General features: G+C 49.5%; 1 protein-coding gene across 1 annotated transcript; it reads left to right on the top strand.

Annotated features, from left to right (window-relative positions):
* The first annotated feature begins 141 nt into the window (after window positions 1–141).
* Window positions 142–24,440, top strand: LOC128270178 (uncharacterized). The gene is made up of 8 exons (XM_053007584.1): window positions 142–222; window positions 7,506–7,683; window positions 9,464–9,630; window positions 17,784–18,227; window positions 18,433–18,520; window positions 19,973–20,611; window positions 23,736–23,830; window positions 23,910–24,440. Exons 1-8 carry the CDS (start codon window positions 142–144, stop codon window positions 24,438–24,440), a joined length of 2,223 nt encoding a protein of 740 aa, XP_052863544.1.
* The last annotated feature ends 699 nt before the right edge of the window (window positions 24,441–25,139 follow it).

Below are 25,139 nucleotides of genomic sequence, written 5' to 3'. Positions count from 1 at the left end.
GGCCTTCAGCTGGACAGAGATTTATGATTCGATGCGTTATCATAAGTTTTCCCCATCGAGCATAATGACCCCGGCCAGGATGAAACACGTAAAATGGCAGCTTCGGTAATGAAAGGTTCTATGAAAAGCCCCGGCTTCGGGATGGAAAGACCTGGCGGTACTTTCGGATCCTCCAGAGAAGCCAGTAGCCGAGAGCTCATCAGTGGTCATACTCAGGATCAGGTACTGTCCAATTTTTGGAACTTATTTTCATCCGGCTCTGGTCAGAAGACGATCCGGTCGGGAGCAGAGTAATGAGGAACGCAAGCAACATTACCGCTGAAGTTACCGATCACGCAGCATTCTCGCACTCACACTACCTCGCTGATGGTTCACCGGGAATTGGACCATTTTCACTGGATAGCTTTCTTCGAACTTTGCTCCGAACTCGTTGCGATGGCAGCTGGTTCGAAGATAGTGAATTTCGTTACTAAAGTCGATCCGATTTGCCTATCCCAACAGCTCGGTGCAAACAAACCAAACGGCGTAATGAATCCGATATCCCGTCGGGTGAAGATGTTATTTTTGCAGTCGGGGCAGTCATTTGATCGAAAGGTGGGTGATTTGATTTTTCTGTCCGATTTTGTGATAGCAACAAAAGGTAGCGGAGTGGGTGCTGGAGTTTAGAAATGCAAATGGTCACGTCTTCAGACGTCAACGATTCAGTCTGCTGGTCTATTGTTAAGAATTGAATTGGTATCTTCTTAGTATCCGTTCCGTGCTTTATTCCGTTTGCTTCTTTCAGTTTATGCTATTTTTGCTTTCGATTTCCAGAATGGACTTTCGTTTAAAGCTTTTCTTGTTTAGGGCTTTATTTTATTTCTTTTATCGTACTTTTTTGACTTGCTTTGGATTAACCGTTTAGACTTCATTCCATCAAATGATCAATCAGGGTTTTCAATCCTTCTTTTCAAACATGAATAATTCAATTTGTGTTGCGTAAACTCGGAAAACTTTTTTTGATTTTCTAATACTCGACCCTTTTCGGTGTTCTCGGTACTTGCCGTAATGGTGGCTCCAACCAGCGCACGTGACATGTTGAGCTAACATTACACCTGCCAACGGCGCGTCGGCCGTTTATTTTCGCTTCGGAAAACCACCGACCAGAGACAGCTGGGGCCGTGTTTCGTTTGAACACAAAATGGTCTCGTTGTGTCGTCGTGTCCCGTGCACTGCACTGCAGCACGCAATTCGCCAAATGCATGTCAACTGTCCAACGCTACTGGACTGAACCTCCCCGAAACAACAATGTTGTCCCAAACGTTCCCCCACCCTCCAAACCCGCAGTGACTCGTTGATGACCACCAACACGGTGTCAGTTGTCCGGGTGTCGGTCGCCACGTCATGTAGCGAGCGCCACAGTCCGTCCTGGAGCATCCCGGAATGTCCGGATCGGGCCGTTGGAATTAATTAATGCACATTCGGCGGCCCCAACCCTGGCCCCGGCAGGGTTTGCACCCAGAAGACCCAGGACTGGACCCAGGATCGCTCGTGGCCGACAGTGGCCGATAAATCCGTTCCGTTTCGGTTTGCGCTTGGGCACGAAGGCAATTTACAGCTCACAACACTAATGACTGTGTAAACGGCGATATGCACTGTCCTTTTGCGCCCAACCCCCCAACCAGCTGCCACCGGCCCCTCTGCCCGATGGTGGTTCGGTTCCGGTTGATGGCCGAGCGATCAGTTCCGCCAGAACACCTTGCGCCCGTTGGAAGGAACCGGGATTTGGTAATTACTGGGCCGCGGAACGGAACGTTGCCCACTGTGCGGCGTTTGAGAGTGGAAACTTTCGATGGCGCCGTCCATAATTGATGTCCCCGTCCTCTGTGCAAGCCTATTTGGATCGCGGATTCGAAATGGCACGGAGACGCGCATTGACAGCCGGTGAGGCCAGCGACTTGGCCTCACCGGCGGCATGTTTCGAGCACGGTTCCGCCCACCGACAACCGGCGTTCGGAAGAAATGATTTACGGACTTCGGAACGTTCGGTGTGATTTGAATGTGGCGCCACGCTTATCGGCACCTCGCGCCAGCGGAGTTCATAAATAATGTTTGACCATTCGCTAATTAATTGCAATCAGCATCGCTTCGGAGCGGGCAGCAAATGCAGATTTATGGTCCGTTCTTCGAATCCGTAAGTGAACGGAATGCTTTAGTTCGAATGGGTTCACTTTTTTCCACGGTGGTCACTCGGGTTGCTTAGGGTGACATCGCGCAATGCAGTCAGTTTGACGCGCAGGAAATTAGCCTCGCGAAATCTCTGCAGGGAATTAATTATTTGCATCCCACCGAACAACGTTCAGCGGTCGCACCGAATTTAAGTCGAATTTTGCCACCCCATTCGATCCACTTTCTCTAATGTTGGCGCGAGACAAAAGCAATCTACATGCCGATGTTTAGATGTAATACCAACCACCGAACAACGTCCGTCGGCTGACATCAGAAACGCAGCAAAGGATTAATTGATGAGATTCAACATTGCTCTACGTTGCACCGTAATACGCCGGGCTAATTATGTGCGCGTGTCGGGGGCGCGTTGTGCAAATTGATAATCACTCATCACCGGCTTATGTGTGGGGTGGCGGCAACAAGGGAGATGCATTCATAATTTTTGCCATCAACCAGTCGGCCGATGCCGGTGGCCGATTATGCTACAATCCCGAACCGCCAGCGATGTCATCGATAATTATGCAACAAATAATGACAATTAATATGCAGCACGCCGCGTGCAATAATGAGGCGCTACGCATATGCATTAGCACTGACCACTGGCGGATTCCGGCATCCGGCACCGTAACGATGTAACTGATCCCGGACAGCCTGGGTGCGTTAGGCCCTGGATCAACACGCCGCTTTGACCATGGTAAATTGGCAAAAATTTAATAAACGGATCGAAAACACATATTGAAACGGTGTGGCGATACAGCTAGTAACGAAAACATTGAAACAAAGCACGGGAAAGATAAAAGCGTTTGGAAGAGCAGCAAGTGAAAGAAAAACAGACAAAAGAAAAACAGCAACTTGAAAGTAATCAAAGAAAACTATTTTAATAATAAGGATCAGGATGGGCTAAATTAAATAGAATAAATCATTTACAATAATCATTACCAAACCGTTTATTTGCATAAAAATCATTAACAACCCTGCTTCACAATAGAGTTTAAATGCAACTAAGCACTATGCAAATCAGCCATGAGTGCTGCTCATGATGATGCTGTCAACCGTTGAGTTGCAGCAAAAACGTAATGTTTGGTAAATCAAATGTGCGAACTTCACATTTCATTTTAATTGTTTCATTATACAGTTGACTATTTGTGTGTTCCACATTATTGTGCAACTTCTTAGGAACTTGCCGTTTGTCAATTGCAAGAGGAGTTCTTTTAATTGTGTCAATTAACGATTTATACATTAGTCAAAAACAAAGGGCATATTTTCGTACCAAAAACTAATTAATTGATTTATTATTTAAATCGTAATTTAATAAGTAAAGCTGCATTTTTTGCAATTGCACCATCGATTCGGCTTGTGCAGATCAGGCGGTTGATTTGGAAACAATGTTGCACGTCGTTGAATTTAATTGCGGCCACTAATTTGATCCCCGAACCATTCCCCGGTGGAACGGGGTCGCCCGGGAGTGGTTGGCGGTGGTTATCTTTATCCGTCATTGCCTCAATTGCCCAGCATATTGCGCGCGGATCGGTTCGGCAGTGTGCGGTCGTATCGCGTCGGTTGCATCGCATCGCTCCCGTACCTTGAACTCAATTATGTTGCATGACGTCGCCTCGCGCTCTCTCCCACCTAATCCCACCGTGCTTGCCAAGTCAAACAACCCATCCAGGGTGTGGAGTTTTCCAATCCCCCGCTACCAGGTCCGACGCCCCGGCACGCCCGAGACGCTCTGATAGACTGATAATAAAGCTTAATTTTAATTTGCGATGCGATCGAGTGGCCGACCGCAGCTCGGCTCGGCTTAGCGCTGCTGTTGCAACTGCACAACTGCTTATGCTGGCTGGGGACGCTGCCTCGTGGGGAAAATTGAATGAAGGTGAGGTGGGAGCTGTCGGGGAAAAAAAGATGGCAAAATGCGGCCATCAAAGCACCGATGGAGGTGTGAGCAGGACAGCCAAACGTGCCCCCGTTGCGGAAGGAACTTGGCGAAGGTAAATATCATTTCGTCTCCCACCTCGGGTGCTTAGATTTTCCCACCCTCGGTGTGCATCCGGTGCAACAGGTGAGTGGAGTGCAAAAGACAGACAGACCGAGAGAAAGACAGAGCGATAGATAGAGAGTGAGAGCAAGAGATTACAGCCACCTTCGCCGGTTGCACTTCAGGTGCATCGCGTTCGCGTTGGCAAAGTTTTCCCTTTCTCGCTCTCTTTCGCCCTCTTTTCCTCCTTCCTGGGCTGGGTGCATCGCACGGCAGAGATGCGGAGCGATCGGGTGCACCGCGAGGCACTAATTAAAATTATTACAACCATATATAAAAAAGATTGGTTGGTCAAATTCACTTTCAGTTGCACCGCTACCCTCGACACGGTTTGCCAGCTTCGGTTTGCCTCCGGGAGCGCCCAGTTTCGTGTTTGTTTTCCGTAAAAAGCTGCTCTCGCTCACGGCCGGAGCAGATTTTTCTTTCGTTGTTTTGCAGCGTTTGCGTCCCCCAATTAAAGTATTCCTTCGAGTGCCTTCCAATCGATCGATCGCCAAATGCTTTGAGGGTGACACTTTCCGTGTGTGTGTGTGAGTGTGCTGTGTTTCCCATCCAAAATAAAAAAAAAACACGTTCCCGAAAGTTTGAGTGGTTATCGATTTTTCGAGCGACAACGAGTGGCCATCATGAAGTTTATGGTACGTGCCTCGAGTAACGTGGCAATAGTTTTAAGGTTCGATCGGTTCGGGAGAAGTAATTTAAAACTGTGAAAATGGCAGTGAAAAATATGCGAGAAAGACGAACAAAAAGCCCACCGGATTATGATTCTCAGGCTGAAATGGGAAAGCATAATTGCCGTTTACTGACAAGCGACTCGTTTGTCGGGGGTCTTGCTAATAACTCCAGTTGCTTTTTAAGTGGATCAAAATATGGAATTTTAAACGCAGTGTCGCTATCATTACGAACGCCGTGGTACGAAACAAATAAAAACCCTGGCTGCCAGTTGGAAGCGGAACACTTGTTGGCGATTTACTCCAAATCCGTCATAGACACGAAAAGCTTATGGGTCCGGATGGGCGCCCTCGAGTCCCGAGTTCGCTGGCGATTCTTTCCCATGCTCCTTTCAGCGATGTGACTTTGTCCCGCTCTCGCAAGCTCGCTTCCTCTTTTGCGCTCGAGTGTTCTGCTTCGGTGAAGATCCGATCGGATTAGGCCACGATATGTTCCACAGTCTGCAGTCTGCGCTAGCCTTGGTCGTCGTTCGTTCCCTAAGGATGGCGTGTAGTTTTCCCATTTTTCAGCAGGAAAGTTTTTCCGCCATCATGGTATGGCGCTTTTGCCGAGTGACCGCGTGTGTGCTCGTCGACCGCCACCGAGCGTGTGCGTGTGTGTGTATGTGCGCAAAGGATTAAGATTTATCAAACGAAGAAATAATGGTCCTAACAATAAAATATGGTATCCTGGAGCTCTCGGTGCGCTTGGATGAGCAGCAAACGGGAAGAAAAGGAGTGCGCTAAATAGGATTAAATAGTGATTCCTGTCACTCGGCAGTCTCGCGCTCGGTGGGACCCGCGCTTGCTCGGGTTGCGATGATAAGGAAGTTTATGCTGCGGTGGTCACGGAATGCACAGTGAAAAATCAAATCGTGATTGGAATTGATTATTCAATCGCTATCTCCACTCGCCGGTTTCGGGCTTTCGACCGGACCGGCACGTTTCGCCGGTCGATCGGAAGGATTTAAAGCAAGCTAACCCGTAAATCCCGTAAATTGGCCGGTGTGTGAGTATGGGTGGGGGCCAACAATGAACACCGAATCGATTGAAAGTGTTTGCTGCTTTCGTAATAGAGACAGTATTTCAGCAGTTAGCAAATAGTGCACGAACCTGATATTAAATCGAGAGCAGCCAGAGGGGTTCAATCCTGTAGGATATCTGAACAATGGGAGGATAGTTTAAAGAGCCCCTAGAGGGAGGGTTTAATAGCGGGTCGGGCAAATTATAAGAAGAACCGGTTGGAAATGGCGAGAACCACTTTTGGTGAATTTTAAATTTAATTTGAGATGAACATTGTTTCGGCTGTATTAATTTTCTAGTTTGTGCCAAATTGTACTAAATTTCTGTTCTATTGTTATAATATTCGTTTTTCGTTTTAATTAATTACAAAAACAAACAAAGAAAGCAAATAACGGATCATTAATACCATTGGCACAGATCATCCATTGAGAATTGTGAAGAAAAGTGATGAATTGATAATTGTAGAGAAACATTTCAAATGGAATGGTTCTGACAATCCCATTCCCGTTGTTGTGTCCCACACTGACTGATCGATTGAAAATTACGGCTTCGATTTATGGTAATGCCTTCTAATGCCTTCCGAACCCTCCGGAGACACGCAACCATTTGCCATTAATTAAGGATTGCCACAAACGCCACGGTTTCCTGGTGCACGGTGCCCACGGCATCGTATTTTCACAAATTGTTCCAATCCTTATGATCCGATCCTTCCGGCTCCAGGGCGACTGACATTTACATGCTTCTCCGGCTCCGGTTCCGGGGTTTTACTTTTGCCACTCGAACACTCACACACACAAACGTGATCTGTTGGGCCACCGTGTGTGCGTGTGTGTGTTGGAGAGTTATGGAAGCTTAACCCATGGGGAAAAACGACAACTTGAGACAAACCATCTGGGAAAAATCGCTTCGAACAGACACACAGGTACGTGGGGTCGGAAATTGCTTGACCGGCCACCGACCGACCGGCGCTCCGACCGGCGTTCAGGGAAAGCAGCGAGATGGATGGAGCCGGCGAATGAAACGGTGAAAATTCGATTTGTTTTCGACGACCATCGTTTTTCCTTTTGCTGGCTGCCCCGGTGCTGCGAGAATATTCATGTGGGAAGCGCGCGAAAGGATCGACCAGATCGCCGAGATGAGGATGGGGAGAAAACCATCATCATTTAGTCAACGGCCGGCGAACGTTTTCCAATCCAATTCCCTTTTTGTGACTTCTCCCTTTTTTGCTGTCCGTCTTTTTGAAAAATCTTTTACTTTCGGTAACCATCCTTTGGTCGTGGCGTTTTACGTTAGTTTGCGAAGCGAAGCGGTTCCACTAAATCAATGCTAAGCAGCGTACGTAGCTGGTTGCTTATGAAACGGCACAGTAATATTAATCCACGATTAAAGCGCTACCCGAACACAAGTCTGGCCCTAATACATAAACCGGCGATATTACTTGCAACAATTTTCCATTAATTTCGGGACGGTATATTACACAAGTTTTAGAATGTTCAATTCTAAACTCCTCTTTCTCTCTCGTTCAGCAGCACAGCATTCTACTGCTGCTCCTGTCAAGCAGCTGCCTGGCGGACAGTCAGCAGTCGGTGGCAGCCGAGCAACCGGTGGCCGATGGAATCACGGAGAACGCCGCGAAAAATGGCGCTACCACCGTGGACAAATCGCAGAACAAACGTGGCGCACCGGACATCCCGGTCATCATAGGTAAGAGGGTCACTGGAAGGCGGTTGGCTATGGGGAACGCCAAATCGGAGCCAGGTCGTACCGAAGCAACACACCGGAAATGTAGCTTCTACCGCAGAAACCTTGCAGCCAGGACATTCCTGTATCAGCAAGAACTGGGCGACCGTGCCACGTCCCGGCGCTTTATAGTTGGTGCCCAATTTCCCGACTCTCTCTTACTTCCGTTCATGCGACCTCCTCCGACCATCGGCCGGGTGCAGGTCAAACAAAGTGGAGTTAGTGTTTCGACGGATTTAAATGTTCCAACACTGGAATTTATATGCAAAACGTTTCGTTGTCGTCGGCGACGACCACGACGTCCACTCGGTGCACAGGTGCACACTCGCCGGGGTTGCATGTTGGCGTTACAGTTGCTTCGCTTCCGGGCCCGGTCCGACATTCGGTTGGGCAGCAGGAAGCGATATGTATTTTTCATCCGTAACCCTCAGTGTTTAGTCATGAAAAATTGTTTGCGATACACAATGGTCCGTGAAGGAATGGATTGCCATGAATAGCGGATGCAGCAGTCGAGAAACACTAGACGGCCACCGCGAAGAAGAACGAAAGCAGAAATTCGTTTATTCCAGTAACTGATAGCGGGCGCTCACCGCACGTGGCTTCAAATTGTTGGAAGGATGGAAACATTTCCTTGGGCGCTGTATCAACGGGGCACAGTTGACTGCACTTTGGTCGTGGTGAATTTCGTTGGGTCCTTGAAAACGATGTAAAGTAACAAAACCTGTGACAGTCAACAGTGTGCTGCAGAAATAGTACAAAAGAAATGGAAATAGACATTTCTGGGGAATAACAATTCAACATAGCTTCCGTTTATTTCACACATCGGTGACATTTAAAAGTTTGCCATAAATTTCCGTTAAAAATATTAATTCACCTGTTTTTTCAGTCATTTTTATTGTCTCTCAAATTTCTATTTTGCTCAATACTTTAAGCCGAAACCGAATTGAAATTGTTTGAACCAGCTACAGACACTCGAATAAGGGTTTGTTACTTATTACTTGTTACTTTTTGTTGTCGTTTGGAGGTTATTTCCTATCAAATGGAAGCAGTTTTCATAAACAGTTTTTTGTAGATGCGGTCCATCAAAATAATAAAAAATTTCTTCTTACATTGCTCATTGGCTAGCTTGAGTATTTATTAAGTTTCACATTTTGCTGTGGCAAATTACTAAGTCAAAAGATTATGAATAATTAAATATTTTGATTCTCCACGACTGATTCAACCTAGGACCAGGACAGTTTGTTCGGGACAAAATCCCGAGTGTAATGGGATAAGTAATAAATTGCATCCGGAATGGACCTCGCTGGTTAGACAGAAAGTGAGAGAGTGAGAGAGCGAGTTGGGGCAGAGTGATGCAATTAGCGTAACCGAAGATGGTCCAATCATTGACGCTCGGTGAAATATGTTGCTACAACATCGAATCCCGGTAGCACAACGATTTGGCCCGGAGAGTGCGGTCAACGGATTCAATTACGCCGACAGGGGCTGATGTGTTGATCCGGCCGGTAATCGGATTAGTTTAGATTCATTGGCCGGGCCCGGAGGCTGGACCGTCGAGGGTTGAGCAGCCCGCAGGGTTGTGTCCATTTCACTGACGCGTCTAATTAATTGTGAACCTAATCAAAATCCTATTCCGGGTGGCCCCGTGCCGTAGCTATTCGCCAAGTGTTTGGCCAAGTGTGGATCGGGATGGCCAGCTGTTTGCCGGTGCTAACAATCACTTTCTTCTCCCATCGTTTATCAGGTGCACCGGCGCAGCATACGGCTTACGTAAATCATGCGACGGTCGTGGCTACACCTCTTTCCGGTCACGCAACGCACGGAGCCAGCCTCGGGTCGGTTCCGTTCGGATACGGCCACCACACGGCGCTCGCCAGCGGTACTGGACACATCCTGCAGGCCCAGCCTCAGGTAAGTGGATGCGACGGCTTTTAGTAGCGGAACAGGGGAAAAATGGGCGGTCGGCAGAAAGCATAGCAAATTATGCTCGGCGCCTCGGGGAGCTTCAGCAGCTGAGTGTGTTTATGTAATTGGTCTCGAAGACAGGCCGCGAGAGCAACGTCTTGCTGTCGCACTGGATGCCCATCAGCTGGTGGGGTCCTCTCGGAGTTGACCAAGCGTAGGCTGAAAGGGAATTCAACTGGGGAAACAAAGAACATTCAAAATAGAACCAAAAAGCAAAAGGACCAAATTTTTAAAAAATGCGTTTGAGACCAGAATTCAATAGTTGCCACCTAACGAACTTGACTAAACCCTTATTTGGGCATTGTGCCATCCATTTGTTCGTTGTTCATTGTAAAACAATAATTATGTTTATTTGAATTTATGTTGTGCTCGGCTTTTGTAAATAAGCTTCAGTGGCACGGTATGATTGCTTTTACGATAAAAAATGATCAATTTTTCTGCACTCTGCTTTTGCTGATTGGTTGTGGTGGTTTGCAAATTATCCTCGATGCAAGTTACGACTGATAACCATTGTGGTGTTACATTGTGCAACCAATTTGCAGCGATGATATAATGCACTGTCGACCGAACGCAGTCCCGCTGATAAAGAGGCAACCTAACCAAACGAGTGTTATTTTCGTGTGAAACACCAACAGGTGCAACTGGTGCGACACTTTGGGACGGCAGAATTGGGCGCATCGAAACAAACAGGATAACTGGGCGACGAAAAGCACCTTACCACGGGCACCATAAAGTGCGCGGCCTCTGCAATGCAGCGAAGAATACCGCGGAATGGATTGCATGCAGGGCCATCATCCATAATCGGGCGATATCGGGTCGGGACGTGTCGAAGCAATCGCCGGTCCGTTGCTCAAGTTCATTTGCCCACTTTATCCCACCCAGTTTCATTCGCTCGTTTGCCCCGCTCTTTTGTGCTTTGTTTTCCGACAAGAAAAGGACGTCCCACCATAACTTTCACCCCTATCAGCGTGTTTGTGGTGGATTTATGAAGTTGTTTTTGTGGTGTCGGCTAAGGCTTACAGTAGCTCCTTTGAAGGGGCCCAAAATCCCGCCCAGAAGCATGTTCGACGGTGTCTTCTTTGCGCGTCCCGAGTGAGGTTTGATGAATTTCGGGGAAAATTCGGGGAAGGGCACGGATTCAGCGAAAACAGAAACGTTTAGTCGCATTCGCGTAGCTTGTGAGGGAGATTGAGGGTCGCGACCGCGTGTGATCCTTCAAGAACATGGTTGGTAGCCGGTTCTTTTGCCGCGATGCGCGCAGAGTGCACATGTATAAATATTTACAAGCAATCAGCGTGTTCAGGCCGGGGCGCACATGTTAATGGAGAAATAAATAAAAAGAAATCATGTCAAGGGAAGCGTACCTTTTCCCAGGGTTCGTTGAGCTCCGGTGGCGCCATCGCCACGGTGGCGAATTGAACCTGTTCCACATTCCGCTGCCGCGACCCGTTGGCAGTGGCAATGAATAATGATGGCGATACTCGAACCCAACGTCGGGCCGAACGAAATTCAAGCGAAAACTGAAGGCACACACATTTTTTGGCACAAATAAACGAGTCCCACGACGAACACGCACCGTACCGTTACCGTTGCTTTGAAATTTATGTTGTTCACGTGTTTCGGAAAAGGTTACGCCTAAAATGGGCTGCTGTGATCGGTTGCCACATGACAACTACCGTGGATTGCTGTTTGGGGGAAAAGATTATCGATGATTGATCGATTTTCAGTAATTACGGAATAATTTTTACGGTTGTTGTGTTTGAAGAATTTAGATAAATGGCGAATGCGATAAGCGCATTCGTTCGCCTTTTCCAGAGAATGTTTTCAACCAGTTCTTTGAAGGGGTTTTGGCTGGTTGAGAGCAAATTCAAAAACGCTTAACACGAATCGAATCCATGGTCACCAGGAATGCCAGAGGAGCGTCGTTAGCGCCCCCGTCACCTAGGCCACGCCCTGGCTTTAGAAGGCGCACTAGAAGGATTCATCTCCCAATCGCTTCCAATAATCGATCCCTTAACAATGAGCGACTCGCGAGCGCACAGGAATTGCCGGCACGGGCCAAATTGGAACCCAGCGCTTCGTGGAAGTAACATTAACCGGAATTGTCACCTCGTTCGCCGCGCACTCCGCAAAAACTTGCTCCATCAATCTCAACCCACCCATCCATCCATCCGTTTGGCGGTACCGATCACGTTTTCGTGTGGCAAAGTGTGCGGCACGTTCATTAATGCGTTGCGTCGCTACGACGTCAGGTTGGCAGGCCGGTGGCGCTCGGGTTCCAAGACAAAAATAAGAAATCAATTTAAATGTCATCAATTATTACGCAACAAGGCTGTCAACTTTCCACCAGTCCGGGACCAAACAAGCCCCCCGGTAAGAAGCACTTGCCAAGATACACACCAAGCGCAAAAGCTGTCCCACCAGCTTGGCGGTTGGTGGTTTCAGCCCGTAACACACACACACACACATGCGATGCCGGAATCGGTGAAGGAATAATTAACGAATGTCTTACCCACGCGGCAAAGCTCGCAGCTTCGGAGCACACACGGAAGATCTGGCGGTGTACCAGCCCAACGGGAGCCACAGCTGCGCCAAAAAGCTGCTCGATGCTCTCGTCAAATGTTGGGTGTTCCTCTGGTTTTTTTTCCTCTCCTTTCATTCGCGAACCGTGATGAGTGGCCGTGTGGGTGTTCTGGGAAGTAGCGTGTGTAGGGGTCTTAGGTTGGGTGTCAACCATCAGCATGCCGGGCGAGCTCGCGATAAGTTTGTCGGTAATTGCTGATGGATGATCGTCGAACCGGAACCGGAACGCGAAACATGCGTGCGTGCGAGTGCCACGTTGGTAAAGTGTAATCATTGGAAAAAGTTTCTGGAACTTTTTAACAAGATTTTCCACACGAGGAACGTTTTATTAGATTTTGCGCACGGCGCGCTGCGCCACAAACGCGTACCACAAGAACGTTACGTTCGTTTATGTTACTAATTAGCTAAAAAGTGGCACTGGCGCTGCGGCGACCGGCGAAGGCGAAGGCGGTGCAAGCTCAACAGTTTGCCAGATTGCGCCAAGTTGATTCAATAAATTTATGCTCATTACGGCCCGCCCGTGGAGATGATGTGCACGAGTAAAGTGAACGTGCCAGTGCGAGAGGCTGGCGACAACAGCAATCAGTCTTCATCTAATTGCGTCTAATGGCAACGCGACAATAACTGGCGTGAAGCTGTAATAAACTTTGCATCCGCGGTTTTGCTTGTTGGACTTTCAGAGCGTTTTATGGCTGTTTTTTATTTCTTCCAACGGGCAGGATAATTGAAGCAGGAGTTGTCCCGCAAGAGACTGTTGCTTTAAGGTTATCTCGACGCCGATTGAACGGTTAAATTGCCAATCTTCGATCCATCATTGAATCATAATCGTTCGTTACGTCCCTCACTTTGTGCCCAATAAAAAGAAAACATGCAAATAATAATTATGCTCCCCCGTGGCGAGTCACACGGAAATGCAGCGCGATTCCTGTTCTTGCTTCCTGCGGACACAGCCGCTTCTCCGGGTTCCGCGAGCTGCGATCGTCACTTCCACGCGAACTGCTCGCGCCACAGAGTGCGATAATCTTCTTCTTTACCTTCGCTACGTTATCTTGGGGAGTAAAAAAACCGCCATACCGCCGAGTGGGGCGGCTCCGGCACTCTTCCGGCATCATTATCAGCATAATTGCGCCGCTGGCAGTGGCAGAAGGCGTTGTTGCGCGTGTATCTAATTTCGCATGCACCTCGGAGCGCCATTAGCCACGCACCAAGGCGCCCCTGCCAAGGCAACGGGAAACGGGGAGCGCATCTCCGGCCACTTCAGGGACGGCCAGCGGTGGTTAATCAAATTATGTGGTATGCAAAGTGTTTGTACTGCTCGCTGCTTGCTGCCACCGGTGTTGCTCTTTATGATCGCGCACTAAACGCCACTGGCGTCAAACGTTAACCGACTGCAGGCCAGATAAAATATCTGCAGTAATCGAGCCACGTCGCTGGTGTCGAACGCGGTGAATGTTAAAGCAGCGACGAAACGGAGAATATGCTTGAAGCACAGCGCGTCCGTGATGTTGGCACCAGCACGGTCAGTGGGAATTTAACAGATTGTGTGCTTTGGAGATGGAATAGAGTGTAGGAAGACAAGTCAGAGCGTCGATTTATTAAATGAACTTTATAATATATCGCGCAAAGAAAGTTTGATTGAGACTGAAGTGATCCTTAAACCGATTTATTCTCTATGCACATAATCTTCGTTTGTTTAAACTTTTTCGATATCGATTTAGATATTTCGTAATCAGACACTAGAATCGTAACATAACACTAAAAATTTGAGTGCAAAGAAATTTGTTGATCAATTGAGACGCTATTAGCAAAAGGCAAAAGCAAAAGCTATTAGCTGGTTTGCTAGTAACATCGATTACTACGTAAACTAAAGTATATTGACATTGAAATCGTCGAACCAAATTTGCGCTTCTCTGGCTCGAACGCAAGCTGCACGCGCTCCTGGGCCTATTTATAGCCGCGGGTGTCCTTACTGTCCGTAGGTTTCGCTAAATTGCGATGTGACACGCGACGTGACCGAGAATAACCCGCACGCACCGAAATGCCACAAAACGATGAGAAAAAAATGGGAAAGTTAAAAGACACCCTGCCCCTGAGAAGGCTTCCTTTGGATTGGTTCTCGCCGTCGGTGGCGAAAAGTTTCCGATTTCCAGTTATTACATTTTCACAACCCACGCCGCCGATGATATTTTCTTTTCCCTTGTAACCGTTCCGGAATCGGAACGGACTGGGGTTGTGACGGTTGGGACACAAAATGCGATAATGTCAGAGGTGACGATTCGTTGCAGCTGCCACCCGGCCGGCTGGGTCTCTCCGGAATATGCTTCCATTTGTGCGGCTCGAAATCAAGTTTTTGGTCTAATCAAACCATTTAGGAAATATGCTTATGTAAGCGGCCAACCCTCGGAAGCGTGCCTGAAAGTGGTACAGCACGTCGACCACATCCGTGGCCGGGAAGTTACACCTACCTATCGGAGAGAAAATGTGTGCGCCTTTGGGAGTAAACCGGTGCGACCCACAAATTAGTAGCTTGCTTCATTAACTTCGGTCGACTCCGAAGCGGGCCCACTGATAAGAAGGCGCCCGAGCTGACGGTAACGTCAGCACATTAAACAGCCCCACACGGTCAAGAAGCGGCCGTTCCGGCTCCCGGTGCCAGCGTTAGGGTGAGAAATGAATTGTCGAGCAACGGTGAGAAGTGTTCCCATTTTTACAACTCATTTACCGCGGGTCGGCCCCGGGTAGCCGACGTTAATATACGACCGCAGGACGACTCCTGTCCCGGTTGTGTGCTTTTTTTTTGTTATAATTGCTCTCCATTCGCATCCTTTCTGGCGTGGCGTGGCTCTCGGAAAACGTGGTAATCAAATTATATTTCGCATGAAGAGACAAATTAAAACTTTTCTCTTCTCGGTCCAAGGTTTTTTTATGTGTTGCTGGAAAACCCTCAACTCGACGTGTCCTCGGACCGGGCGCGATCACCAGGTCTCGGAAGGGAGCCTACCGAAAAGGACATCCCGGGACGGGCGAGCCGGGAAACCGAGGGACCAGAGCCAGTCAAAAGCGTGCTGGCAAAAATGTGACATAACGTGCGAGAGAATCAGAAAGTTTCGATTTCGGTCCCTTTCGGGTCCGACGGACGGACCGATTCAGCCGAAGCGTTTAATTAAGCATCGGATTGCAGCCCGGCCCCCTGTTCCCGGCCTGTTTTTTGGAGCTCGCGCTCGCTCTACAGAGGAGGACACCCGAGCAGCATAACATATTTGACGTTATGGTCTTGCCAGGGTTTGGGGTGAAATTTTACATTTCCACTGCTGGGTGGCAGCTGTGAGTCGAATGGAACGAACCAGCGCCCTTCTCGGGCACTGGAACAGTTGAGAATGCGCAAAAACCAAAAAAAAGCATCACCTTAACGACTTTCCATTGCCGAGGAGAGCCCGAGGGCTAGTTAGGTTGTGCTGCAAAATGAAGCAGTAAAAATGTATGAAGTGAACCCAATGGTGTTCGGGCGAGCGAGGTGACAATCTGCCGCCTCACACGGGGTTGATACGAATTTGATCAAGGCGGTACCCGGTGATACCGGCGCGTCCCTGGAGCACGTATCCATTTTCACCTGGCTCGCTTCAGGGCCAAAACGTTGGCCGCTTACGTAAACGAGCCGTTGCGGTAGGCGAGCTTCGAGTCGGATGATTCGGTTAAGAAAAAGGATAATTTCTTGCTGCCAATGAAAGAAGCTGAGTCGTTATTGGACCAATTGGAGGAAGATCATCACGGGCATACGACACTGTCTGCCCACTGACCGGGCTCACGCTCTAATAACATAATCTGGCCTGTTGGCCAATAAATTAAATTATACATTAAATATTATGTGTTCCGTTTATCCTTCCAAATTAAACATGCCGTCCGGCTGTGGACCGTGGGCGCGCCTTCGGTGCGCGCCTTCAGGTCACCGAGAAACCGTTTCGGCATCACACGAACGGCATTCCATTTACTGGGATTACCCGAAACGGCGTGCAACCGGATCGCCGGGATTGTGGGATCGGATCCCGGGGCGCTTCATGAATAACGGATCTGTGAGTGAAGTTTTTATGGTAAATCAATCACATAGCCTCATCCTCTGCAAAAAACGAAGATTCGCTCTCGTCTCGACGAGAGCAAAAGATGATTGTCTGATGAAGAGCAGGTTTCGTTCGCTGCCTCGGCGCTCGTTGACTCGATCCGAGTGGCCCCGGAGGGCACAGATTTGGTTTGCCGGCTACCTACCGATCCTTAGCGTGTGCTCCCATTGTAATGCTTCTATTAGCCAGCTGGATCCAGCAGTCCGCCGGTAGCAAGATGCATGAGCAGCATTATGCTTCGGTGTCTGGCACCTGTCTGCCCATTGAGGTCGTGTTCGTGCAAATGGGGCCAGTTTTCGGAATAAATGGTGCAGCTCGAAAATCGCAGACAGCAGTGCACGTATGGTGCTTTGCTCTATCGGGTCTCAGTAATGGTAGAGTTACCATTTACAAAAGTTTTTCTAAGGGTTTTTGTGGTGGTACTTTTTTTATTAAACAAATCATTCACATCATTCTCAATTATGGTTTTGCTGATTTCAGATTTTTGCCTAAAAAGTATTGTTCTAATTGATGACAGTGACACTTGATACACTATTGAATGTGATTTCGAGTCTCAGTTCCTTTTTTGACAACTTTGTAATCTAAGCTTCCGAGAAGAAAATCTATACGAGTTTCTGAACGGGGTTTGTTAGACCGATTTTTCGAGGCCAGAACTTCAATTTTTCTACTATAAATGGTCCATATTATGGAGAATTCGAAGAATAAAACCTCAGAGCGGCCCAGAAGCTGGCGAGCGGCAGCAATAGCGCAACATTATTGCCTAATTTCATGACTGCTCGTTTGAATAGAGTAAATCATCGACACGTGCTTGCTTCGGCGAGAATTTTCGCTATCCTCGAAGTGTATCCTCGAAGTGGCGCTAGGCGCCAACAGGTTTCAAGAGTCAGAGACCATTAAAAAGTGAAACGAGTCGTTTATGCACTTCGTGGTGTTCCGAGGACGTCTCGTCGCGCGACGAGTGTTGAAATAAAAACCGTCACGAACATTTGCGTGCTTGTACTGCTGACTGGGGTCTGGTTGTGTTTCACATTCTTCACGTGGTTCGGTTCAACGCGTTCCGGGAATTTCTTTTTCGCGGAGCTACAATAATGATGCTGATCGTTGAGACCACTGCATGAATTTTTCGCAGCCATCGATGAGGTCGGAACACTTCCTGGAAGCGAGAAGAGGACGCTTCCTTCGTACCAGAACAACATTTTCAGGAGTTCGGTCGATTTGTGTAAGCGGTTCGTGATTTCCGTGTATAGATTTAATTTCTGTTCGATGAAGCGGTTGCGGATTCTGCTTTGCCGGAAGCCGGAACAACCGGAGAAGTAACACTCTGGACGTAGCCGGTGGCCATCTTGGAGACGAAACTTTTAATTATCGCCTTTCGTTGTCTTCTTTCTTCGCCCGGTTCAGTACAACTACGCGTCCGCCGTGCCGCAGCTGACGTACGCACACTACCCGCAGTATCAGCTGTACCACAACCAACACCAGCAGCAGCATCAGCAGGGCACAGGGCAGCTCACGCACGACTACCACCCGGCGACCACCCTCCACGAGCTTCCCCAGCAGCAGACCGCTTACGCCCATCAGCAGCCCATTTACGCGCACCATCCGGCCACGACCATCCATTACTCGGCCATTCCGCTGGTCTCGGGGCAACCTAATTATCAGGGACAGCACCACCAGCATCAGCAGCAGCAGCAGCAGTACCCGCTGACCCACACGCAAGCCATCCATTATCAGCCGGCGGCCGGGGGCCAGCCATCGGTTCCGATCGTCCATCAGGCACCGATTGCCACCATCAATCAGGTCCACCAGGCACACCAGCTCTACGCGGCCCAGGGTCAGCTCGCCAAGGTAAGGGAAGCGGAAGCCGGCAAGGCGCATTACTCTTCCGGGGAGATCCGGCGCGGCATAATCATCACCACGCCACGCCGGGGCGCAATTTATGGAAATGTGCTAATATGGCCCTCCCCGGAAGTCCGCCACGGGGAGGAACTGGTCTTCGTTTCTCACTCCCTCTACTTCTCTCTGACGTGTCCGTTTCCTTTCCCATTCACAGTATCCGCTGCCGGCCCACTCGGTGTACGGTGCGGGCGGTGGTGTACCGGCGGTCCAGAATCAGATCTATTCGACGGCACCAAGTTATGGTAAGTTAGGGCACTGTTCCGATGCTTACACGACTCTCATCACTGCCATTTTTGCGGGTCCGCGCGGTAGAGGGTCATGCGCGGGGTGACGACGGGAGGTTTGGTTTTGCCACTAAATAGTGGCTTCATGCTGTTTGATGTCCTGTAATAAGCGGCGGTACCATAAAAATGTCACACCGCAGCGCTAGAAATTGGAAGGACCGTAGTGGAGGGCTCGAACTCTGGAGGTCTAGTCTCTAGCAGCTTGTTACATACAGGATGCCGACAGCATGATAAGAAAACTATGCAATATCTTCAAGCATAAGCTGAACGAATCCAAATTAACACTTCTAATAGCATTTGGAAGTGTTTATTGGAATTATTTGTGCTGCCATTCCATTTCATTTATTCCATTCATTTATTTCTATTTTCAAGGAACGAACATTTACAGCACATTTAAAGCTCACAGAACATTCAATGGTCTACTACATGGGTTGATTCTTAACGTGTTTTGAAGTTAGAATGGTGCCATGCCTGGTCAGGACTTGGTCAGCAGTACATTAATTAAAACTTTAGTATCTTCGAAGACAAGACTGAGTTACTTGGGTGTTTGGGAATCAGTTGGGAGTTTAAGAAACGTTGAAAAGTAAGCCACTTACAGATTCGAGCAGCTTGTCGTGCGCCGGGACAATTTTCGAGAAGTTATTTGTTGAACAGAGCAAGAAGATAGTATCGTTATTAAATCTCTGCAGCGAATCTTCATACGCCATTAGTGAATAATAATATTTTTTTAGATTTACCTAGAAAATATTAGAACTTTGCGTAAGTAGTTTCTCGATAAAACACCAACGTTTGAAAGGACTTTATAATACCGATGTGCGTTCAGAAACTACTAGATTGTTGTTCACGAGTACGGCTTCTCATAACCGAACCTCGGTTTATGATGGCGTTTAATTTCTGACGTTTTTTTGGACGGTTAAATTCTGTGGTTGTCTAGTGACTTGAGCTTAAATGTGCTTACCACATTTGTCAAAGTTAACATGCATCGAAAGTACACGCTAAAGGCGAACTATTAAAACAAATTTCAAGTCAACAACTAACAAGTAACCAGGGGACCAGACAAATGTGTTCTTAAACGTGTTGTCAACAGCAACCTAGCTTTCGGTTAATCAAAAAGCCAACGAAACAGTACCGACCCAACGCTGACTGTTTGTATTTTTAATTCGATGAAAGCACTTCTCTGGAACCAGCAGCACGCTTCCACTCGCCGTCCATCTTGTCCACGCTCGTCTTCATCTGCACGTCATCGTCATCCACGTGACATGTACGGCTTGCCGAGACGCCGACACCGTCACCATCTCATATCTCATCTCATGTCCGGTTCAAACGAGGCACGGCACCCCTGGATGACGTCGCGCGGCCGAGCAGAGTTCTTACGGAGAGTTTTCCTTTCCTTTCCCCTCTCCACCGCAGGCGACCCCGATACGCTAACAAATCTTGCTAACCCCTCCGTCCCCAGTACGCCCCGGTACTTGCCGCGGCCCAGGCCGACGGCCGCGAGACCGTACACCGGTGACATCCGGCCGATAGCGGAGTACGAGGATGACGAGGAGGGCGACGACGGTGGCACCGAGAATGACTTGTACCGCGACGAGCAGCAGCCAACGGACCGCCCGGACTACGATCGACCGGCCCTAAGCTTCGACCCGGAGGAACCGTGCGAGAAAGACCTCAAGACGGGCGGCCCGGGGTCGTTCAATCGGAATCTCTACAACATGTGGAGGGCGTACGGTGTGGCCCGGACACTGCTGCAGGCGTCTGGCGCTGGTTCGACACCGCCAAGAGTGAAGAGCCGGCCACCGGCCAAGGACGGTAGCACTGACCGCATCCACCTGATCCATCCGCCGGCCGAGTCCGACAAGAAACTGAAGGGAAAGTACTACCGTGGCAAGTACTACGGGTACGGCTACAGCCGGCAAGGCCGTCGGGACGATCAGCATGACCAGGGAAACCGGCGGCCCAAGTCACTCCAAACCGGTCCACCACCGGCACCACAGTCGTCCGCCTCGCCATCGTCGTCCCCGTCGGCCGGGTCGCCGGACCAGGAGTTGGGTCGAACGTCGAACCGGCGGCGCCATCTTGACTAATCCACTTGAGCGATGTCAGTTTTATTCGTTCACCACCGTCCCATTTCAGTTCGCTTAACATGTCATTCGCCCCACCGTTACGGAGCACCACCACCACCACCGGTGTACGAGGTATGACTGTGCTGCGCCGTGCGGTGGGTTCAGGTCAGCGATGCACTTCACCACATCACGTTGCATTCCCGACGGCCGTGATTGGAGTCGCGATCAACCTGCGGGACCACGGTGGAGGTCTTATTTCACTTTCATTCCTGCACTCGCCGAGAGAACGTCGGCCACCCCTTTGGGATAGGAAAGAAAAATCGAAGGCGCTTACAACGGTGCTTTGGAAGTCGGCAGCAGTGGGCAGATCTGGGGCTCGTGCCTCGCCAGAGGATTGGGTTCACAAAAGGACTAAAGAAACTAACAAAGCAACGCAAGACGGACAGTAAAACCTTGCAATCAGCATTATCTGCCATCTTCAGTCTGCTGAATGGGCCAACAACTTTCACCCATTTTCGCAATACGTTTACGCCGTTCCGTGCCCCGCGCACTGGTCGGCTGTAGCTCCCCGGGCAGGACGGGCAAGTTTTTGCGATGGTCCATTTTCTGGAGGTTCCTCCTATCGTCTATTCGCCTTTCGTGCTTCTTGGCGGCCACCATCGACGTGGACAATGGTGGAGTTGGACAGATTTCTTCACTCGCCGGTCGGTGATACGACCAACCTTCGCGTCGTGCCAGATTCGTGCACATTTATGACCGGGACCGTGTAGATGGGGCATTTAGTAAATGATGCACCTCCTTGTCAGGACTCCTGCATGTGGCCGGCCCTGACACGGGGCCGATGCACGTGTGCACTGCGACGGAACGATTGAGCCCGCACATGACCGCGGAGTAGCTTGGCAAGCATTCGGAGCATTCCGTTGCGAAGATGCTTCGTCTGGTACGGTAGCAGGTACGGAGCCCTGGGACACAGCGCTCTTGAAGAAGGCGAACCCGTCAATACGCTGTCAGTTAAAGTTGTAACGATCGTCGTATCGTCGTACGCCGAATGTAGGACACGAGATTGGGATGCTGCGCGCTACGTAACTCTTGCCGTAATTGAACCGATTTAGTTATAAATGTAGTTTCGAGGTCGTTCCTTGGTTTCCACACCTTCGATGTGTCATAACCCGTAGTTCCAAATCAACCTCAAATCGTTTTCCACAATTCTTTATATTCATGCTGAGTTAGCTACGGTTTGCGTAGGCACAAGTACAACAGCCTCAACGGGCACTTCAATTAGGACCATCTCGTCATTAATATTTAAACTTGGACTGGGCATGCAAAATGCTGTGATGGGGACCAACCTGTAAACGTTCACCTTTGTGCTAAAGTAGACCTTCTTCTTCTGCCGGACCGGAGGAGGCAATTTTCAATTTTTGTAATGAACTAGGCTCATTAGACATTCTTGTGGGGGAAGCAGGTGGGTTATGTGCCACAAGTTTGCCACATTTCAACGTGAGCGTCGGTAGCAGACACCGGCGTAGAATTGGCCTTTCGTCGTACAATAAGCAAATGGCCTTTTTGTTTGGTCGATACAGGCGTTTTAGGCGTTTGCTGCAGACTCATTAAATCATTTCCACGGGAACGTTGTCTACTTACCGCCATCAGTTGAGTATTAATGTTGGTAATTTCTTTTCACAGACTGTTTGTTGAACTAGAGCAACGTTTAAAACATACCCGCTTCTAGCTAATGATACCGATAAAATAATGAATTATTAGCCAAATCACATCGGAACTTGATACTTCTCGCTCGGCTATGATTGACTTACATCGTGTTATCGCACAAAATTGAGCCATTATTTAAATCGTTCAATAATAGGCGTGTGAGCCGCGTGACAATCGTGCATAGATTGTAATCATGCCGGCACCGGGTGGGGAGGGGTTCCTTTCGATTTCTGGGCGTCCATTTCGCCCGGGCCACTCTCCAGGAGGCAAAGGAAAAAATGTGTTGAAAAATGTTTTACAAAGCGGCCCGGTACTTTGCTTCCCGGCGCCATCCATCAATAAAATCGACGGCTATCGTGCAGCGGTGGCCCTTTCTTGTCCTACTTGAGTGCTCCTTTCTTGACAACAACGCACGCAGAAACCGAGCCGAGCACTGCGCCTTGGAGTCGCAAACATCGATTCAAGCCCTTCGGCCCCATGTTCGTGCCACGGGTTCATTTGGAAACATTCTTCGTGGAAACGGATACATAGTTGACGACTCCAACTAGGCAACTTGGGGTGTAAGAGCCTTGAGGACTAGAGGGCCGTGGTCGGACCGGTAACTAGTCGGTCGGTTGGAAAATATTTGAATTTACCCCACTTACGGAATATTCCGTTCGATTAGTGTACGAGTGTTGGTGTGGGGTTAAGCAGAGCCACTACCGTCTTGAGTTAGGCCTTCCGTTCACGTTCGTATCTTCGACGCCAGGACGGCAAGTGGGATTATATTTTCTCCATTGAAAAATACTCCTGAGAGCACTCGTACTTTCCAGCTGTGGTCAAACTGATAACCGACCAGAGATGGTTTTAAATGAGACCGTGATCAGGACCGTAAAAAATACCCAGAGAAAGGGCTCCAAGATTAAGAAGCTGGTCGGTCGAATGGAAACCGCTTGTGGGCGCCGCCTCAATGCAAACGGCAATGGCATAAATAGTCCGGCCCGTAATCCTTGTCAGGTGGGCCGGACGTGGAGACGAATCAGTTTTCTTAAGAAAGACCACCACCACCACCGGCCCCAATCTGCAGCCACCGCGTGAGGCTTCTTGTATCGTGTTGTGTGGCACTCTCTTGACAAACTCCAACACATAGATTACTGATGATGGGTTTTATGCAAATGAAACAGCACTTTACGGTGCTGGTAATTAATCATCGCCCAGGATAATCCATCTCGGCCAGGTTCTTCACTTGTGAAGGGGGCCACTTTTATCGAGCCGCCGACGGCGACGAGATTGAAATCTCTACCTCTGGCGGCTGATGGGGAGCTCACTTTCGTTCGCAAATCATCGCCCATCGTCACCCGCCGGCCTGTGAAGTGCTGTGGAATTTAATCTCGGCTTAAATTGTAACTTTAACTCGTTCGCAGGCACCTACTACCAACAGCAACAGCAGCAACGTTCGGCAGCAGGCGGTAGCGTCGTGGCGGGCCAAATTCTTCCCACAGCCGCCACTCCGGCCCATGTAAGTGGTTCGCGAAGTGCTCCATGTTTTCAATGGAAGGGATTAATATCGCTTTGCGTTTTTTTTTCTTCAGCATCAGCTGAAGCAACTCGTTCCAGTTACGACCGCGACCACCACGCACCACCACGGGAACGGTATCAGCTACAGCACCTTCACGCAGCCCGGTACCGGGGCCGCCTTCCAAGGCCAGACCAAGGCTCAGAGTGTGCTGCAGACGCAACCCGTCTACTACAACACGCTGCAACAACCGGCGACGTACTTCCGCCAGCCGGTCGCGGTCCCGGCTCAGCAGCAGCAGCATCCACGTGTGCAAGTCTTCTCAACCGTGGCGACTCCGACGGTCCAGAAGACAGCCGGACCCCTGTTCGCCGGGACTCAGTTCAGCCATCCGGTGCCGCCGTATCCGGCGTACACTTTCGGGCATCAGGCTCATCAGGGCGCGGCCGGACTCATTTCCGGTGCCGCTGCCGGACCCACGCTGTACCATCAACAGCAGCATCAACAGTCGGCTGCGGCGTCCGCCGGGAAGCTCGCGTACCTTCCGTCGCCCGTCAACGTCGGCGGGCTGGTGGCCGGCGGTGGCCGAGGCTCCATCTACCTACTGCACTGACTTCATGCCGTCCGTGCAGAACCCCTCGTTCCCGCGGGCGGTGGAATTAACATCGACCGGACGGGTGGACGCAACAGAAAAAACGGAGACGAGTGAACGGTTTGAGCAGGTTGTTAAAATGCGCACACACGATGCCGCCCGGCGCCCGGTGGCGGCATCCTTTAGAGATTGCATTGAATTTTACTGAATTCCCCGAGCCAAGAGCTGAGAGTTGGCCGGGCGTGTGGGCGGTAGTAGCTGTAAGGGTGGTGAGGGTTGATGAGTCGGTTGATCCGGTGGCTGCCGGAAGCCGATGTTTATTGGTACCAATTAGAACGAACGGTTTCGAATGGCGAGTGGCTGCACTTGTGGCGAACAGATTTGTGCATCTGACCGATGCATTTGTGATAAAGTGTTTCTCCTCACCCGATCGATGCCGCGCACGGCAGGATGGTTGGCGCGGTGGTCTTTGACAAGCTGCGGCTGCCGCCCGGTGCGGGGCAGTAGGAAACAGTAAACTGGGGATCAAGTAGGGTTTACGGGCAGTGCATGGCAGTGTCCACTGCTGTAAACGATTGTAAAGATAAATAAACGATTCTACACACTGTTAGTTTTAATTGACGGCCGTGGTGCTGAATATTGTGTCACTGGATCGAAGGACGGATTTAAGGAAACTTATAAACGCTAAGAAATAAGTTTGATGGTATCCACAGGAAACCG

The sequence above is a fragment of the Anopheles cruzii genome, chromosome 3, assembly GCF_943734635.1.
Source record: "Anopheles cruzii chromosome 3, idAnoCruzAS_RS32_06, whole genome shotgun sequence".
NCBI classification, from domain to species: domain Eukaryota; kingdom Metazoa; phylum Arthropoda; class Insecta; order Diptera; family Culicidae; genus Anopheles; species Anopheles cruzii.
Note: the sequence above shows the minus strand (reverse complement) of the source record. Positions and strands in the feature narration are given on the sequence as shown.

What these genes read in the sequence shown, in the direction of transcription:
- LOC128270178 (XM_053007584.1), top strand. Translation starts at nt 142, where the DNA reads ATGGAAAGACCTGGCGGTACTTTCGGATCCTCCAGAGAAGCCAGTAGC. An exon ending in TTCGACGGCACCAAGTTATG is followed by an intron (nt 18,521 to 19,972) that starts GTAAGTTAGGGC and finishes TCTCCACCGCAG; the next exon opens with GCGACCCCGATACGCTAACA. An exon ending in CAGCCGCCACTCCGGCCCAT is followed by an intron (nt 23,831 to 23,909) that starts GTAAGTGGTTCG and finishes CTTCAGCATCAG; the next exon opens with CTGAAGCAACTCGTTCCAGT.